We start from the raw sequence: 20,368 nt of genomic DNA, 5'->3' as shown, positions 1-20,368 counted from the left end.
CACAAACACTCTAATCAAAATAGCGTAAAGCCAGATTTCCTTGATCTTTGCTTAGTTCTTTCTCCACTCTTTAGAACAGAAAGAGGAAATCTTTGCTTGAGAGAGCAAATACGTGATTAAGCTACAGGTTTTGGAACGGCCACTGAAATTTACACTTGGTAAATCTCTAATCCTTGTGCTTATTCCTTGGTTGACCTCCAGGCAATGAAAGTTGTTACACTTCTTTTTGAGTTGAATTTCCTTTTGGTCTGACTTCAGAATAGATCCGAATCAAAAGACAGTTTCTTACTTTCTTAAAACAAAAAAATCGAAAACAAAACCGCGGGAATACCGGAAGTCTGGAATGTAACCGAGTACACTGCGTTTCCGGAATCCTGCTTGCACTCAAGCAAGATGGCTGCTCCCTTTGCACATGCGCAGGAGGACGCATGGGCGGGGCGTGCAGTTCCGCCGCAAACGGTCGCGCTCGGGCCAGGGATTGGCGGCGCCAGGGCCGAGAGGCGGAACCGGAAGCGCCTGTGTTGTGCTGTTCTGCGAGTTCAGCCCCAGCCTCTTCCCAGCGCCGTGCTCTCGGCCTTAGGTGTACCTGTTACTTGGTGGTCCCATGGGGGAAGCGGAGAAGTTTCATTATGTCTACAGCTGTGACCTGGACATCAACGTGCAGCTTAAAATGTGAGAGAGTCCGGGGACGGGGATGGGGATTGCCGAGGCTGAGGCCGGGCGGCAAGGGCCTGCGGGTTGGGGAGAGAAGATGGTTCTTAGCTTGGGGGTCGGCCTGGCCACGGCCGAGAGGGTTGCAGCCGGGAAAGCGGAGGTGGACTGGAGGTCGGAGAGGGGCCGTGCGGGAAGACCGAGGGCGCGATCTCGTGAGAAAGACAGCGGTAGGAGTAAGTCCGTAAATTCCGGAGGGTTTGTTTTCCATAAAGCGTTTGCTATTCACAGCAACCTTTTGTGGGATTATTACTGTCTCATGTTACAGAGAAATCAAGTCTTGGTTAAATCGTCGTCCTGCCGTTATAACTGGAAGATATTACTTTAAAACGGGACTGGAAGGTGGAATGGAGACTGAAGAAATTACGGAGGGGCAGATAAAGTAGCTGAGAATTGGATATAGTACTAAAAACATGAGAGGTGAGAGAGGCTTAGATTGAATCTTAGGAACAGTCAGTTATTATTGTTCAGCTACTGAAGCTGGAAGTCAGTCAAAGGTGAGGAGGGTTCCGGTTGTAAAGGGACCAGAATATATGAGAAGAGATCTTCGCAGGAAAGTCTTGAGGCATCACAGTTGAAGTCCAGGACATGACGTCTTGAGACCGCACTAATGGAACCGAGATGGGGAACAGCTAGGACCAAGTTGGAAATTATGTCCATTAGCAGTCTCTTAGATACATTTTCACGTGTGAAAACGATCGTGAATTATCACAAGTTATTTATCTAACATCATCCACCATATTTTAGTCAGTATTTAACAAATGTACTTTGGGCAAAGGGCTGCACACTTATATTTTCTCAGTTGTTAGATGCTCCCTTGAATGATTGTTTCTGAAAGTTACTTCAGACTCTGATAAGTCCTTTACTTTTGATTTTGTGGTGGCAGTAAGAATAATATATCAACAACCAAACTGCACCTTTGTAATGCTTGACACACCCATTTAAAGTAGTTTTTACAGATAGATGCTTATATAGGACCTGTGTTGCCATCATCTGGTAAAGGACTTTCCTTCAGTCCCATTCGTCTCAGTGTTTCTTGGGTATATGAATGCATTTTTTATTTGTTTGAAACTTTTGGACATTAAAAGGAAAAATGAAAAAAAAAAAAAAAAAAAACGGGTCCTTTATTAACAGATGCATTGAGTATTTTGAAGAAAATTTAGTCCTAACCACCTTTTATTTTCTGAGACTGATTTTGGAGACGACAGGAAGTATCAATTTAGGATCATAAAATCAAAGAGTAGTAAATTTTAAAATTTTGTTTTCCCCAGGTCTTTTCATCTCTTTCTATCATTTTAATAATTTGCACTTTGATGTCCCGTTTCTCAGTGCCATAGTTGAATATCGAACTGCCCACAAGACATGGTCATTTTGGGTGTTCCAAAACACATTAGAAGTAACTTGTTCACAACGGAGCACATCATTAGCCTGCCCTTTTAATGTTAATCTTCTCTCACTCTATTTTGGTGACTGTTAGCATTATTCACTGAATTGGTTAAGATAGAAAATGAGTCTTAAGGAGTCATACAGACACCCGTCTCTCACCTCTGTTTCATCATTCACAAGTTGCCTTGAATCTACCTGCTCAGTATCTTTGATCCATGTCCCCTAGAAAGCCCACTGCCCTAGTCTTAATCTGTCTTTTTCCTTTTAATTTTGATAAAAAGTCTTCCAACTGACCTTACTTTCAATCCCATCTCTCCATTACATTCTTACACTCCTGCCAAAGTATCATGAACACAAATGTGATCATAGTACTCTCACTTCAAATTGTTCAATGAACAGATTTTTGAATATTCATTTTGTTACACACACTGCACTGAATGTGGTGGCTACTTTTTAGCTTCATTGTCCTCCTCCCCTTGATTCTCATCTCTAGCTTCTTCTCCACATGAGCTTTATGCTTTAGCTGTACCAACTTGTAGTTCCCCAGACACACAGTCTTACCTTTTTGCCATATATGGTGTACTTTAACTCTGGGATGACTTCCTGCCTGTAGCTTTTCATCTCCTGTGTATTGTTCAAGCTCATTTCAGGCAGCCCCTGCCTCCAAGGTGTTCCTGAGACTTTTTGATGTATTTTTCTGTAATCGGAAAACTACTGGCTTTGGCCTCCTCTGTTCTGGTTTTTATTGTCTGCTCTGTTACTTGTTTTGTGATCCTCAATAATAAATTCTATCTCTGAGTCTCTGCTTCATGATTTATAAAATGGTAAGATGGTGGGAAGTAAGTAGGAAAGTCTCTCTAAAATGCCTGGCACAGTATATGATGTAATCTTAATTTCAAAGCAATGTTCCTATCTCTTTTATAATCTTACACATATTTTTTTATGACTTAAAACACTGTATTTCTTAATTTAAAAAATGGACTAGATAATACATCTACATAGTAAAAAAATAAATAAATTGAAAGTATAAAAAAATATACAGTAAGTTTTCTCCCCAGAGCAAGGATGTAATATTTTCTTGTAACACTGTATTGTTTATCTTGTCTTTGATTGCTGGGCCTTTATGCTGAGTACAATAAATGTTGTTGAAAGAATATGGGAATAAGTGGTCAACTTGAAATTAAAAAAAATTAGTGCTTGGAGAGCTGGTGACATCTCAAAGATAGATCTAACAGTTGATGACAGGGTTTAAAATTAAGAAGCCTGAAATAGAGAAGTACGTTGATGAAAATAGGAATGATCTTTGGTATGCTAGGATTTTAAGAGACCTTTAGACTTTAGTTTTATCTATAGGAAAATGTTGAGGTAGCATAAGTTTACTAGGACATAACCATAAAGTCTTCTTAGTATTTTTTAGGTTTGTTTTAAAAAAATGTGTCTAAATGTTATTTTATGCTTTCAGAGGAAGTTTGGAAGGGAAGAGAGAACAAAAGAGTTACAAAGCTGTTCTAGAAGACCCGATGTTGAAGTTTTCAGGACTGTATCAAGAAACATGTTCAGACCTCTATGTTACTTGCCAAGTTTTTGCAGAAGGGAAGCCTTTGGCTTTGCCAGTAAGAACCTCCTACAAGGCGTTTAGTACAAGATGGAAGTAAGTTGTTTTCTTGCATATGGTGGGTTCCTAACTATTCTCCAGTTTTTTTTATGGATATTTAAAGTATTATTTGGAAGGGATACCAAAGGAATTAAAATTATTTAGTACCTATAACCGTAGATCAAGTAGGAACCTACTCAGATAAAGTTGTTACACATAGCAGTATTATAACTAATTGAGGTGGAAGTGAGTTTATGTTTGTATTGAGTACATTGAAATATTTTTGTATGAATAAGAACTTGATTGATTCACAGAATGACCCAAACCAAAAACACATCTCTACATTTGTTCCCATTCTATGCCCTTGAACACAGAAATACTACTGGATAGTCAGATGTTTCAACTGATGCTTGAAATTCAGATCTTTAGAGAGAGAGAGAGAGATGTATTGTCATCTGGATCAGATGTTTATCTTAAATAACTTTATTTTTAAAAGTTCTTGGTTTATTAATCATGATATATTAGCAGGCCATTGTTGGTATTGAAGGTAAATATAGTGAATATGAAGTTCCTGTTTTTCTTGTAGGTCCTTAATAAAATCTCTTGACACTTCTTTTTTGATAGAGTGATGGTGTAGTTTTAATGTTTGATCCATGAGTCTTATTCAGTACCTTGGTAGGCTTGGTACAGGATAAGCAGGTTGTGTGCCTCTCTAGGAAGGAATTTATACCTTTAGTATTCATGGAGGACAGGGGATGGCCACCTGGACTCTCAAGCTGTGCTGTTGAGGGTGCAGCCCTCTCCCCACTTCTTTTTTTTAACCAAATGTGGCCTGGCAGACTGGGAAAAATTTTCTGAAGAGTTCAGAAATCTAAGCTCTGATGATCTGTCTGCATGGAAACTAACTATTTTCATGATGTGTTTTTTTTTTTTTTAGTAGTCTTTTTTGTGGCTGCACGCACGCACACACATACACACACGCACGCACAAATATGTGAATGCATTTGTACTTGTTACTCTGGAAAATTTCAGACCTGTAGAAGTAGAGAATAATGTAATGAACTTCCAGCGCCCTGTCTCCTAGCTTCGTTAATTATTACCTCAAGGCCACTGTTTTTATTTCACTGTTATTTTGAAGCAAATTCCATTATTGTATCATCTCAAATATTTCTGTGTGTCTCTAACATAGCTACAGTACCATTATTGCACCTAAAGCAATCCACCCAAACTCCTAAATTGTATCAGAGGTTCTTAAATTGGAATCACGAAATCTACAAAACTTTGAAATTCTATGCAGAGTGTTTTGTGTCTTATGTGTTTTTACAGGGACAGCTCAAAGCTTTTATTAGACTTTTTGAGGTGGCTTGTGACCCCAAAAAGACTTACAACCAGAAATTTGGGTCTATAAAGTCAACATTTATGGTGAATTCCACTTTTTTGAGGAAAATTGTATGATGGTTCTGTACCATGCCTCGGCAATAAAAAAAATTAGAGCAAAAGCAAATTCCCAGTTATAAGGAAGTTAGCATCTTTCTCCTCTTCCTTCCATTTACCAACTCCTCTGTGCATTGTTTATATATTATGCATTTGTGCATTGTTTATATATTATGCATTTTCAAGGATTTAAAAACTTTCATATTTTCTCTTTCACATTGGAGATTTTTAATTTATATTTTTTAAATTGTGAGGCTAAGAAGGTACTCTAAAATACCTAGAATGGCTTTTTATATTATTATTATTAAAAGGCTTAAAACAGTTGTGAAGAAAATAGATTGAGAAAATACCTCATTTTGGGTAGTGAGGCTTTTGTTTTCTTTTAAATATACATATACTTTGGGCTTAGGGGAAGCACTTGCAGATTTTGTGCATCCTGCTCTTTAGTATTTAACAGTTGAATTTTTTTACCAATTCATCAGTACAAAAACTGTACTTCTAAAATAAATAAAGGCAAACTTTATACAGCCATTGTTTTCTATAAGCACTTACTTAAAAGAAGAATTACGTATTCTGTGGGGAAAATAAATTATATTATGAAAGAATCTCTTGCTATCTTAATTTTTGCATTTCCTTAGTTGAGAAAGTAATTTTGGGTAGGATGAAATTCTAAGTTGTCTAAATCTGATTTCAGAGTTTTCTAATAGTGAGTCATACGAGTTCAAATAATGAAGAATTCATTTAAAATTGATTAAGTCTCGTCTATCATATTCTGTTCTGTCTTGTCCGATAATAAAAGAGCCCATAGTGAGGGAACCTGTACTTCCTTTACACTTAGGGTAAAATCATCAATTTTAGGCATGAAATGCTGCAAATGTTTATGTTACATATATATGAAATATATGAATATTATTTTGCATTGCCAGTGGTTTAAACTTTTTTAAAAATTTATATTCTGTTTTGTCATGTGGAAGATTTGAAATAGTTTTATATATAGACCTACAATTTTAAAATTAGAAAGTTAGGATTTTGGAGTGTGTTAATCAGACTAGAGAATTAGTACAGTGATGTATGGGAGTGGGGTTAATGATAGGACATTAGATCATCCAGAATAGGGCTTTGAATCTGGGAACATTTGCAAGTTGCCAGATGAATTTAGGCCTAATTAGAGTTGGGACGTCCCCCTGGTGGCTCAGATGAGAAAGGATCTGCCTGCAGTGCATAAGACCTGAGTTTGATCCCTGGGTTGGGAAGATCCCCTGGAGAAGGAAATGACAACCCACTCCAGTATTCTTGCCTGGAAGATTCCATGGACAGAGCAGCCTGGCAGGCTACAGTCCATGGAGTCTCAAGAGTCGGACCTGACTTAGTGACTAAATCACCACAACCAGAGCTGGGGCAGGAGGAAGGGATGATGCCTGGGAAGGGAGAGAACAAAATTTTGAATACACAGCTCCTTAATGTCTCACCAAATCTTTCCATAATTTCTGGACTATCTTGAGCAGTTTTCAAACTATTTTTTAGCTGCAGATTCATTCTTTAAAAGAAATCTTCTGTAGAAGCTCAGTATGCAAAACAGGTTAAAGTGTTTTTGCTTTAATTTAAAGAGGTGTGAGGACCTGGAGTTGGATGGATCAAGGTTTGAGGCAAATGATTACTTGCTCTTAAGTGTTATTTCCTGGGCTTCCCTTGTGGCTCAGCTGGTAAGAATCTGCTTGCCATGTGGGAGACCTGCTGTTCGATCCCTGGGTAGGAAAGATCCCCTGGAGAAGGGAAAGGCTATACATGCCAGTATTCTGGCCTGGAGAATTCCATGGACTGTATATAAGCCCATGGGGTTGCAAAGAGTTTGACTTGACTGAGCAACTTTATCTATTTTCTCCTAGTCAAAGGACAGAACATAGAGGTGAGTATTTTTACAGCTCATTTTTGGATAGTGTCACTGACTTTTCTTTTTAACTTTAGCCTGTGTAAACTAATCTCTGTGGTTTGTTCGTTGGCATAAGGTAACACTGCTTATAATTTACCTTTTCAGTCTGGCCCATCATGTGAATAGTAAATAAATAAATTCATTTACTTTTTTAAGTTTATCTGAAGTGAAGAAAGGCTTTTTAAAGCATGTGTTTTATGTTTTTAAGAACTTTGTAGAAGAAAAAGATTTAAGGTCGTTTAGCGTTTCCTTTAAATTAGTAGCCATCTCTAATTTTTCTATAATATAGTGGATGTAAATGTTTTATTCTTTAAATTTATGAAAATTCTGTTTAGATTCTTACTGATGCGGGTGTATCTGACCTAAACTCCGATATGCCCTTTGAGAATAATTTTGAGTAAACAGAAGAACCAATTCTGTGTGTCTGCTGGATATTACTTTGTGTGTTTGCATGGTTTTCTTTGGGGATTTTGAAAGCCATCTGTTGTTTAAGGGAGTGGGAATGATCAGATAAATCAAGTATTAAGTTTGAATGCAGAAGAAAATTTGCAGAGGTGAATAGAGAATGAAAAAAAAAAAAATGGGAGAGCTGTGCTGTCATTACTGTTAGTAAGAACAAACATTCCTTAGTGAAAGCATATGTACAAATATGCTTTGAAAGCATTAAAAAACAATAGTTAAACATTATTGATATTAATAAATAACGTGAGTGAAAGAAAAATCTCACCTAAAAAATTGTCATATGTTTGTCCAGAGCAGTCTAGTAACTTCTTCATGTTACAAAGTTACTGGATGGTCTCCTTTGACCTCTTTGAATTTTTGGTGGTTTCTTCTGCTTTATTGAGATACTGCTGTATATTATAGGACTGTATATAGCATATTTTGAGTATAACATGAATAATTCTAATTTCTTTCTTTTCTTGATAAAAAGCTGTTCTGGAGGATACTTACATTAAAAAAAAATCATGGTTTGGTTGAAAACAAGTTTGGTTCTAACAGGTTTAAGTGTTTTCCCAGGTGTTTATTTGTTGTTGTTTTTGTCACTAAGTTATGTCCAACTCTTTGCAACCCCGTGGACTATAGCTGGCAGACTCCTCTGTCTGTGGGATTCCCCAGGCAAGAATATTGGAGTGGATTACCATTTCCTTCTCCAGGAGATCTGCCTGACCTAGGGATCAAACCCATGTCTCCTGCTTAACGGTGGATTCTTTACCACTGAGTCACCAGGGAACTGTTATTATAGCCTTGTGTCTTAGTCATATTGTCTCTTCCTCCTTTTTTTAAAATTGAAGTGTGATTGATATTCAGCAAAGTGATTCTATCATACATACACATATGTATATATCTGTATTATTTTTTAATCCTTTTCCATTATAGTTTAGTATGAGATATTGATTATAGTACTCAGTGCTATATAGTAAATTTTTGATGTCTGAGTTTCTTGATTAAAGGACTTAGCAGCATTATTTTTCATGAATTTTGTCTTACAAAAATTTTTTCACGTGTTCTGTAGGCATACCTTGAAGATACTGCAGGTTTGAGTTTAGATCACCACCATAAAGCAAATGTTGTAGTAATTTTTTTGGTTTTTCAATGCATATAAAAATGGCCTTTATACTATCCTATTAGTCTCTTTGGTATGCAATAACATTGTGTCTAAAAACACAATATATGTGCCTTAATTAAAAATGACTTTATTGCTAAAAACTTCCTGTGATCTGAGCCTTCGGTGAGTCATAGTAGTAACATCAAAGATCACAACAGATCACCATAAAAACAATAATGAAAAAGTTTGCAATATTGCAAGAATTAACCAAAATACGACACAGAAACACAAAATGAGCAAATGCTGTTGTTGGAAAAATGGTGCCCATGACTTGCTAGATGCAGGGTTGTCATAAACCTCAACTTGTAAAATATGCAGAATCTGCAAAGTCCAATAAAGTGAAGTGAAGTAAAATACAGATTTTTCTGTATTTGAAGTTGAACTTGCCTAGAGCAAAATTGAGGTTAAGTGCCATGTTAGTTTTTGTACTACTAACTAATCTTTGGTACATTTTCTCTGAATCAAATTTCTTGTATGATTTGTTAATTTAGAAGAAAGTTATACACATATGTCTGTGTTGATTTTCTGTCCTTAGCTTTATGTTTTTGTTTACCTTATTTTCATAGCTGGAATGAATGGCTAAAACTGCCTGTGAAATACCCTGACCTGCCCAGGAATGCCCAGGTGGCCCTGACAATATGGGATGTGTATGGACCAGGAAAAGCGGTGCCTGTGGGAGGGACAACAGTTTCACTGTTTGGAAAATACGGGTAAGCATTTTCTTCTCCTAATGGGAATGCTGTGATTTTTGGTAGGAAATAGTCATTGAAAGCTGGAACCTTATTTTTAGGGGCAGGGGGGAAGACAATTTGGCATATACTGTAACTGCTTTATTATAGGGTTTTTCTACTTTGTCATAATAATGAGAAAGAGAACATTTAACGGGATTAAAAAGCACTAATACACTATTTTGCCATGCTGCTGCTGCTGCTAAGTCGCTTCAGTCATGTCCAGCTGGGTGCAACCCCATAGACGGCAGTCCATCAAGCTCCCCCGTCCCTGGGATTCTCCAGGCAAGAACACTGGAGTGGGTTGCCATTTCCTTCTCCAATGCATGAAAGTGAAAAGTGAAAGTGACATCGCTCAGTCTGTGCGACTCTTAGCGACCCCATGGACTGCAGCCTACCAGGCTCCTCCATCCATGGGATTCTCCAGGCAAGGGTGCTGGAGTGGGGTGCCATTGCCTTCTCCGATTTTGCTATAATGGTAATGATTAAGATAGACAAGTTAAATTTGGTTTTAAAAATTTACAGGTAATATTGATAGAGGTTTATTATGGGGGGGAAAAAACCAGAACAAAACCAAAAACATGATAGTCCTGAAGGGTGTAATTTCTCTATACCTTTTCTCCTGAACAGAGAGATGACTCTTCATCTTAAGAAAATGGTTGACATTCTGTTCTTTCTATGAATTAGTACCTTGTTAACCTGCAAAGGTGATGATTATTTGTTTTGTTTTTTTTTTAGTTTTGGTCTTAAGTTTTATTATGACTTTTAAATAGTTTTGAAGTGTTTCAACCCATTGCTCTTTTTATTCTTTATAGTTCTCAAAAAAATTCCCATTTTTGGTCATTAGGAGCCCCTTCAAATTGATCCTATATCTTCGCCAGCAGTTATTGGTAGCTTCTTTACTTTCTGGTAGTCAAACTATTACAGGCTCATTGGGCAATTTTTTGCCCCAGACCTGGAGTCTGAAAGAAGTTCTAGTCCCTTTTGGTATGAAATAATAGAGATCATAATCTAGATATTATCAAACTTCTTAATTTTTGCCTATTTTTACATCATAAAATACGAGCAAAGGTGATCATATTATGATATTTTCATTTACTCTTTGTGTTTATGTTTCTGTGAATTGCATTTTCATATCCTTTGCCCATTTTTTAAAATTGAGGTATAATTCACACTCCATAAAATTCTTTGCCTTTTTTTAAGTTGTCATTTTTCTTCTTAATGTGTATGAAGTCTTTGTAGATTAATGAAATTAGCCCTTTGTGCGTTACATGTTACAAATATTGTTTTTCCTGCTTGACATTTTGAATTGTCACATATTTGTTTATTGCTTATTCAGTTGCAATTCATGAATCTTAAATTATGATACTGAATTTAGGAGCTTTTTATAAGCTGATGGTAGTTAGGAAGGCAGACTGTAGAACTAGATTGTCTGAGTTCAAAACCTGGCTCTTTTGCTTCTTAGATTCTCTGGTAGCTCAGTGGGAAAGAATCCACCTACCAATGCAGGAGACTTGGGTTCGATCCCTGAGTCAGAACATCTTCTGGAGAAGGAAATGGCAACCCACTCCAGTATTCTTGCATGGGAAATCCCGTGGACAGAGGAGTCTCGTGGGCTGCAGTCCATGGGGTCGCAAAAGAGTTGGACATGACTTTGAAACTAAACAACAATACCACCTTAACACTATACATAATTTTGCTTATTATTTGTGTACCCTTGGGCAAGTTATTTAATCTATGTCTCAATTTCCTTTTCTGTAAAATGAAATCATAGTAATAGTATTTACCTCACAGAATAGTTTATGATGATAAATTTCTAAAGACAGTAATATGCTTAAGAAGTACTAAGTAAATATTAGCTGTCATTATTTCTGAACTATTCTTGTTAGTTTTGAATACTATTAATTATAAAATGTTTTAATGTTGGAGAGGGATAATCTTCAGTAATAGTCATTTCAGAATTTCTCTGAATATTCTCTGTATTGATACATTTTAATATTTACTTAATTTTGAAAGGAAAACTCACTGTTATTTTGTTGGGAAACTGATTGAATTAATATGTGAATTACAGGGAAAAATTGATAATCTTATAATACTGAATTTCTCTATTCAGAAATAAGGTGTCTCAGAAAAATTTCATCTCAGGAATAAAATTTAGATGTAATTCCATTTAGAATAGCTTGATTCCTTAGTAATGTGTAGGTATCTTAGTTTAATGTACCTATTAAAGAATTATTTATCATTGAAATCCATGTAGAAACAGTACTTTAGACATAGCATGATATATTGTGGCCTCCAGTTTTAAACATAGTTTTTGATAAAATGACATGTTATAGTAGAATGGACATATTACAAAATCAGTATTGTTCCTTTGCCAAAGTGTTTGTTTCTTTTTGTCTCTATGAGGGTGAAATTTGTTTGCCATACAGAAAAAAAGATTTATCACTCTTACTGTAGTTTTACTGGTTAAATGTTCTTAAGAAACAGCCAGATAGACCTCTTGGTTTTTCCTCCTGGCTTCTTCATAAGTGGTTTACTTTCTGAAATATCAGTGGGAGTTTCCCTCATGGTAATGTCTCTTTTAACACACATGCATTTTCATTGACCTTAGGATACTGTTTCAGGAGACAGTCTGACTAGACTGTAGGTGTGAGACAATAGAAATTTCCATAGAAGTACAGTGGAATAACCTGCCTACGGCCAAATAAACTCAGACCGACGAAGTACATGAAATCAGTAATCATTGTGTGTATGTGTGTTTGTAATAACTCATACTAGATCACCTACTATTCCCTCTAGGCTGATGCTGCACCTCGAAAAAGGAACTCTGAGAAGCTCTATGAAATTAAAATGACTCCTTTTTCTCTGTGTGTCTTGGGGCCTTTCCTTGAAGGGGAATTGGGTTGCAGTGGAGACAAGCCCAGGCATTCTCTTGCTGGATATTGGACTTCTGTGTATCTTTGGATTGTGGAAGAATAGGACATTCAGGATGTTTCAGGTGCCTTAGCAGAGTGCAGACATCTGCTTGTACTGCTGGATCACAGCCGCTTTCTGTGTGGGGTTGCTGACACTCATGGTGAGAAAGTAGCATGAGTCTTCTGGATGACCTCAGGAGGACGCCTGTGCAAAGTTTTTTTCCACGTACCCTTAAGAATCATGTCATGTGCCACCACAGTTCTCATGACTTAGGGAGATGGTGCTTTAGACCTTCACTTCCTCAAATGTTTCTTAAGCAGTGATATAGCACCTATCCCACTCTTGTTCCTGAAATAGGCCTAGTATGGACTTGCTATTTGCTATTATCTGTTTTGTATACCTGAGTCAGTATGAATCAGTACTTCTTGGAAAACAGTGTAAATTAATTGAAAGATGTGTTAGGATATGGCTAGAATAACTAATTGTCCTCATTTTGAAAATCTAGCTTATGAGATTTCTAAGTAGCTAAAGAATGGATTGATCATTAGGTTGAATTGGCAAAGGACCATAGATTTCTCTTGTAGATGATTTTTGCAAATGTGGGTTCTGAAGTCAAGGCAGTTCCTTCTGTAGTGGCTTGGCCCCGGGAGCTGGAACATCAGCAGCAGCTGTTGCTGGGTCCTTTGCTGATGTCTGAGGGTGATCCTGCTGTACTGTTTTCTTCTGCCTTGGGCGGGGGGGGTGTGTGTGTGTGTGTGTGTGTGTGTGTGTGTGTGTGTGTTAGTCCCTCGGTTGTGTTAGTCACTCAGTTGTGTCCAACTCTTTGCGACCCCATGGACTGTAGTCTGCCAGGCTCCTCTGTCCATGGAATTCTCCAGGCAAGAATACTGGAATATATATATAGCAACCCAGGGAATACTGGGTTCCTATTCCCTTCTCCATGGATCTTCCCAATGCAGGGATCAAACCTGGGTCTCCTGCATTGCAGGCAGATTTTTTACTGTCTGAGCCACCAGGGAAGCTCCTTACAAAATGCCTTAATTTGGCTTAAAATGCCTTGGTTTGGCTTAATTTCCCAAGTGGACTTAATCCACTGAGCATCTTCTGACTTGTCACCTGGAATTTTTGTGTCTGCTTAGTCACTTCAGTCGTGTCCAACTCTTTGTGACCCTGTGGACCGTGGCCCGCCAGGCTCCTGTGTCCATCTGCAAAGGTGCCATTAGTGTTAAAAGAAAGTAAGATGTTCACTTGATCATTTGAATCATTTGGCATCACCCCATCCTCCATGTCCTCTATCCTTAAATTTCTTTTCCAGGTCCATCCCAAGGCACCTAAATCATTTAGTAAACTAACATCCTGCCAAATGTTCTGATTTTTTACTTAGTTAAGTTTAGCCAAACTATTCAGTTGAGGGGTAAGGAAAAGGAGAGAAGAAAGGGAAGCCTTTTGCTGTTTCTGAAGGTACATTTAAGGATATTCACTGAAAGTGGAATTATGACCTCACTGTACCCAGTTTCTTGGAGACTAAGAAGGTCTGCTGGATGTTGAATCTCTCTCAGTTGAAAGGGAAAGAAAATAAACTTTATAACTGCTGCTACGTCGCTTCAGTCGTGTCCGACTCTGTGCGACCCCATAGACGGCAGCCCATTAGGCTCCTCTGTCCCTGGGATTCTCCAGGCAAGAATACTTGAGTGGGTTGCCATTTCCTTCTCCAAAAACTTTATAAAGTACTTCTTTAATAGTATAACTTTTTTTTTTTTATCTTTAACATAATAGATAAATATTGAGAGTTTTGATTCTTAACAACCATTTCATACATTTTGTATTGGGCTTATATAGTAAGCTTTTGCAGATATGGCTGCTAGATATTTACCTGTTTATTACCAGGCTTAGAAACTTTTAAAACATTTGGTCCTTAATCTTATACTGCACATGAGCTTATAGCAATCCTTTACAGTTCCAGTTTAAATGTTTATGGCATCATTACTTACATACATTACATAATATTCAGTGAAAATCCTCTTTATTATCTCAGGAAAATCTGCTAAGAAATTTTCTATTGGTAATATAAAGATAATAATTGTTTAAAAATTTATGTAACCCTTTTACAGTTAAATAGGGCCTCCCTGTTAGCTCAGTAGGTAAAGAATCCGCCTGCAGTTCAGGAGACCCTGGTTCGATTCCTGTGTTGGGAAGATCCGCTGGAGAAGGGACAGGCTACCCACTCCAGTATTCTGGCCTGGAGGATTCCATGGATTGTATAGTTCATGGGGTCGAAAAGAGACGGACATGACTGACTTTCACTTTACTGTTAAATAGGGTTTCCATGGTAGCTCAGACAGTAAAGAATCTGCCTGCAATTCAGGAGATCCCGGTTCAATCCCTGGGTTGGGAGGATCCCCTGGAGAAGAAAATGGCAACTCACTCCAGCACTGTTGCCTAGAAAGTTCCATGGACAGACCATGGGGTTGCAAAAAGTGGGACATGACTAAGCAACTAACACACATACACACACAGGCACATCACACGTACAGTTAAATACAGTGTTTTTAAAGATAGTAAGAATGTATCAATATATCCAATATGTACCTAGTTAAGAGAATTATTTAATGTAGAAGTTTTTGGATTTGCCTGCTCACCTACACACACTTTTAGTCTTAGTCTTTCCATTGCAATTGACAACTTGCCCTTTCAGCTTTGAGGGTATGTTTGAATAGACTTTATAATGTTTGAAAGACCTTATTAACACTTAAGAGAGAACACACTAACAGAAGACTATCTGTGCAGTGCATTTTAAAAAGTTACCCAGAGCTCCTTTATGAGTCTGTTCAACCTCTACTCTGGGTCTTCTTGGTAGCTTGTTTTCTTATATAAAAAAAAAAAATTAATCATTTTTATTGCTAGTTGCTTTACACTGCTGTATCAGTTTCTGCTGTATAGCAGAGTAAATCAGCCATACATATACACATATCCTCTCTTGTTTGTATTTCTTTCCCATATAGGTCCCCACAGAGCACCAAGTTAGGCTCCCTGTTCCATGCAGTAGGCTCTCATTAGTTACCTAATTTATACATCGTAGTGAATATATGTCAGTGCCACTCTCCCAATTCATCCTACCCCACCCCTGTTCCCTGTTGGTATCCATACATTTGTTCTCTATGTATATGTCTCTGTTTCTGCTTTGCAAATAAGACCTTTACCATTCTTCTTGATTCTTCATTGAGATATGATATTTGTTTTTCTCTTTGATTTACTTTAGTCTGTATGACAGTCTCTGGGTCCATCCACATCTCTGCAGATGACACAATTCTGTTCCTTTTTATGACTAATATTCCATTGTATGTACCACATCTTCTTTGTCCATTCTTCTGTTGATGGACATTTGGGTTGTTTCCATGTCCTGGCTGTTGTAAATAGTGCTGCAGTAAACACTGGGGTACGTATATCTTTTTGAATCATGATTTTCTCTGGGTATGCCCAGTACTGGGACTGCTGGCTCATATGGTAGTTCTGTTTTTAGTTTTTTAAGGAACCTCCATCTTATTCTCCATAATGACTGTATCAGTTCACATTCCCACCAACAGTGCAAGAGGGTTCTCTTTTCTTCACGCCCTGCCCAGGGTACATTTTTTGATGATGGCCATTCTGACTAATGTGACATGATACCTCATGGTAGTTTTAATTTGCATTTCTCTAGTAATTAGTGATGTTGAGCATCTTTTCTTGTGTTTGTTGACTACCTGTATGTCTTCTTTGGAGAAATGTCTATTTAGGTCTTCCTTCCCTGTTTTTTTTTTTTTTTTTTTTGGTATTGAGCGGCATGAGCGGTTTGTATATTCTGGAGATTAATCTTTTGTCAGTTGCTTCATTTACACATATTTTGTTCCATTCTGAGGGTTGTTTTTTCATCTTGTTTTTTATTTCCTTTGCTGTGTAAAAGCTTTTAAATTTAATTAGGTCCCATTTGTTTATTTTTGTTTTTATTTTCAGTACTCTAGGAGATGAGTCCAAAAAGATCTTGCTATGATTTCTGTCAAAGGGTATTCTACCTATGTTTTCCTCTAAGAGTTTTATAGTATCTGGCCTTATATTTAGGTCTTTAATCTACTTGAGTTTATTTTTGTGTACAGTGTTAGGTAGTGTTCTAACTTCATTCTTTTACATGCTGCTGTCCAATTTTCTCAGCACCACTTATTGAAGACATTGTCTTTTGTCCATTGTATAGTATTGCCTCCCTTGTCTTAGGTTAGGTGACCATAAATACGCTGGTTTATCTCTAGGTTTTCTATCCTATTCCATTGATCTCTTGTTTTGTGCCAGTACCATACATCTTTTTTTTTTTTTTTTGGTAATGTCTCTGCTTTTTAATTTACTGTCTAGATTTTATTTTTTGTATTTTTATATATTTATTTATTTTTACTGTTCCTCCAGCTTCAGTTTTCTTTCTCAAGATTGTTTCGCTCTTCAGGGTCTTTGTGTTTCCAAATAAGCTGTAAAATTTTTTGTTCTCATCTGTGAAAAATGTCATTGGTAATTTGATAGCAATTGCATTGAATCTGTAAGTTGCTTTGGGTAGTATAGTCATTTTCACAATATTGAGTCTTGTAATCCAGGAACATAGTATATCTCTGTTTCTGTCATCTTTGATTTCTTTTATCAGTATCTTAACAGTTTTCTGTGTATAGTCTTTGGCCACCAGGGTAGATTTATTCCTAGGTATTTTATTTTTTTTGTTGCAGTGGTAAATGGAATTGTTTCCTTAATTTATCTTATTTTCTAATCTTTCATTGTTAATGTACAAAAATGCAAGAGATTTCTGTGTATTAATTTTGTATCCTACAACTTTACTAAATTTATTGATGAGCTCTAGTCATTTTTTGATGGCATCTTTAGGATTTTCTATGTACAGTATTATGTCTTCTGCAAACAGTGACAGTTTTACTTCTTTTCCAGTTTGGATTCCTTTTATTTCTTTTTCTTCTCTGATGATTGTGGCTAGGACTACAAATCTGTGTTGAATAAAAGTGGTGAGAGTGGACACCCTTGTCTTGTTCTTAGAGGAAATACTTTCAGTTTTTTACCAGTGAGAATTATATTTGATGTAGCTTTGTCATATATGGCATTTATTATATAGAGGTAGGTTCCTTCTTTGCCCACTTTCTGGAGAGTTTTTACCATAAATGGGTTGAATTTTGTCAGAAGCTTTTTCTGCATCTATTGAAATGATTACATGGTTTTTATTCTTCACTTTGTTAATGTGGTGGATCACTTTGGTTAATTTGCATATATTGAAGAATCCTTGCATCCCTGCAATCAGTTCAGTTCAGTTCAGTCGCTCAGTCGTGTCCAACTCTTTGAGACCCCATGAACTGCAGCACTCCAGGCCTCCCTGTCCATCACCAACTCCTGGAGTTCACCCCAACTCATGTCCATTGAGTCGGTGATGCCATCCAACCGTCTCATCCTCTGTCGTCCCTTTCTCCTTCTGCCCTCAATCTTTTCCAGCATCAGGGTCTTTTCAAATAAGTCATCTCTTCCCATTAGGTGGCCAAAGTATTGGAGTCTCAGCTTCAACATCCATCCTTCCAAGGAGATCACCCAGGACTGATCTCCTTTAGGATGAACTGGTTGGACCTCCCTGCAGTCCAAGGGACTCTCAAGAGTTTTCTCCAACACCACAGTTCAAAAGCATCAATTCTTTGGCGCTCACCTTTCTTCACAGTTCAACTCTCACATCCATACATGACCACTGGAAAAACCATAGCCTTGACTAGACGGACCTTTGTTGGCTAGGTTGCAGTAAATCGTACTTGATCCTGGCATCTGATCCTTTTAATGTCCTGTTGGACTCTATTTGCTAGTATTTTGTTGAGGATTTGTGTATGTATGTTCATCAGAGATACTGACCTGTAATTTTCTTTTTTTGTGATACCTTTGTTTGGTTTTGGTATTCAGGTGATGGTGGCCTCATTGAATGAGCTTGGGAGTTTTCTTCTCTCTGCAGTGTTTTGGAAGAGTTTGAGAAGGATACGTGTTAGCTCTTCTCTTAGTGTTTGATAGAATTCCCCTGTGAAGCCATCTGGCCCTGGCCTTTGGAATATTTTTAATCACAGCTTCAATCAGTACTTGTGATTGGTCTGCTCATATTTTCTGTATCTTCCTGATTCAGCCTTGGAAGGTTTTATCTTTCTGACAGTTTGTCCATATTTGGAGCATATGGTTGTTTGTAGTAGTCTCTTAACGATTCTTGGTATTTCTGTGGTGTCAGTTGTAGCTTCTCTTTTTTTCATTTCCAATTTTATAAATATGAGTCCTCTCACTTTTTTCTTGATGAGTCTGGCTAAAGGTTTATTGATTTTGTTCATCTTCTTAAAGAAAAACCTTTTTGTTTCATTGATCTTTTCTGTTATTTTGTCTTTATTTCTGCTCTGATCATTATGATTTCTTTCCTTATACTTACTTTGGGTTTTGTTTGTTCTTTCTCTAGTTGCTTTAGGTGTAAATTAAGGTGGTTTACTTGATATTTTACTTATTTCTTGAGATGAGACTGTATTGCTGTAAACTTTCGTCTTAGAACTGCTTTTGCTGCACCCCAGACTCTGACCTGGCCCAACTTCTGCATGTACTACTTTCTCTCAAAGTCCACTGCTGCTAAAGCTAGACTCTTGTCAGTTGTGGGACACTCGTCTATTCAGATATCCCACAGATGCAGGGTTTACCAAACCGATCGCAGGGATTTAGTCTGAGGCTTGTCCAGCTACCTGGAGATTTCATTCCTCTAACTTAGTTGCACAGCCCCTGAGGCTCAGCTTTGGTGTTGGCCCCAGCTCTGCATGTAAACCCCCTTCTGGCATCTGTTCTACACCCATGCAAAAGGGAGCGAAAGCAGTGGCTGACTGAGGCAGACTTACTCAGGCCCACAGGGCTGTGCAGCCACACTGGGGTGTGTGTGAATTGCCTGTGGTGGTGGAGATTGGCAGACAGTTGGGTAACAGAATGGGGCATGTTTACTCTGGTGGGAGTCCCTCCAGGTGTCTGGAGGCAGGGGCTGGCATGTGGGGACAGTGACACCCCCCACCCCCCCACTCCACATGCCAGTCAACAGTGGTGCCTCATTTCCTAGGCAAACCATACTTCCTTTAGGGACGTTCCACTCGGGGCCTCACACTCCTGTTCTCTTTCTTGTATTCTCAGGGTCAACAGCAGTCCTCTCTCCACATCCGTTCTCTTGTTCAGTCGTGTCTGACTCTTTGCAACCCCGTGGACTGCAACATAGGAGGCTTCCCTGTCTTTCACAGTCTCCCAGAGTTTGCTCAAACTTTTGTCCATTGAATCGATGATGGCATCCAACCTTCTTGTCTTCTGTTGTCCCCTTCTCCCCCTGCCTTCTATCTTGCCCTGCATCAGGGTCTTTTCCAGTGAGTCAGCTCTTCACATCAGGTGTCCAGACTACTGGAGCTTCAGCTTCAGCATCAGTCCTTCCAATGAATATTCAGGGTTGATTTCCTTTAGGATTGACTGGTTTGATCTCCTTGCTGTCCAAGGGACTCTCAAGAGTGTTCTCCAACACTACAGTTCGAAAATATCAATTCTTCAGTGCTGCAGTCCATGGGGTCACAAAGAGTTGAACACGACTGAGTGATTGAATAACAACAACAGCCTTCTTTGTGGTCCAACTCTTCCATCCATAAATGACTACTGGAAAAACCATAGCTTTGACTATATGGACCTTTGTCAGCAAAGTAATATCTCTGCTTTTTAATATGCTGTCTAGGTTTGTCATAGGTTTTCTTCCAAGGAGCAAGCATATTTTAATTTCATGGTTGCAGTCATCGTCTGCAATAATTTTTAAGCCCAAGAAAATAAAGTCTGTCACTGTTTCCATTGTTTCCCCATCTGTTTGCCATGAAGTGATGGGACCAGATGCCATGATCTTAGTTTTCTGAATGTTGAGTTTTGAGCCACTTTTTCACTCTTTTTCACTTTCTTCAAGAGGCTCTTTAGTTCTTCTTCACTTTCTGCCTTAAGGGTGGTGTCATCTGCATATCTGAGGTTATCGATAT

At 37.9% G+C, this 20,368-nt stretch overlaps 1 protein-coding gene across 9 annotated transcripts in view; it reads left to right on the top strand.

Moving 5' to 3' along the window:
• Positions 1-523: 523 nt before the first annotated feature.
• Positions 524-20,368, top strand: part of PIK3C3 (phosphatidylinositol 3-kinase catalytic subunit type 3) — a 165,724-nt gene continuing 145,879 nt past the window's right edge. For all 9 annotated transcript variants that reach the window (XR_015153421.1, XR_015153420.1, XR_015153419.1 and 6 more), the window contains exons 1-3: positions 524-672; positions 3,560-3,748; positions 9,228-9,371. Coding sequence is in view for 4 of the 9 variants with exons in the window: in XM_086372256.1 (XP_086228382.1) it covers positions 605-672; positions 3,560-3,748; positions 9,228-9,371 (401 nt within the window). In the remaining 5 variants the exon portion in view is untranslated. The remainder of the gene's footprint in view (positions 673-3,559; positions 3,749-9,227; positions 9,372-20,368) is intronic.

The sequence above is a fragment of the Bos grunniens genome, chromosome 24 (assembly GCF_055505025.1).
Source record: "Bos grunniens cultivar Pamir isolate PY7600 chromosome 24, Bosgru_T2T1.0, whole genome shotgun sequence".
Classification (NCBI taxonomy): domain Eukaryota; kingdom Metazoa; phylum Chordata; class Mammalia; order Artiodactyla; family Bovidae; genus Bos; species Bos grunniens.
Note: the sequence above shows the minus strand (reverse complement) of the source record. Positions and strands in the feature narration are given on the sequence as shown.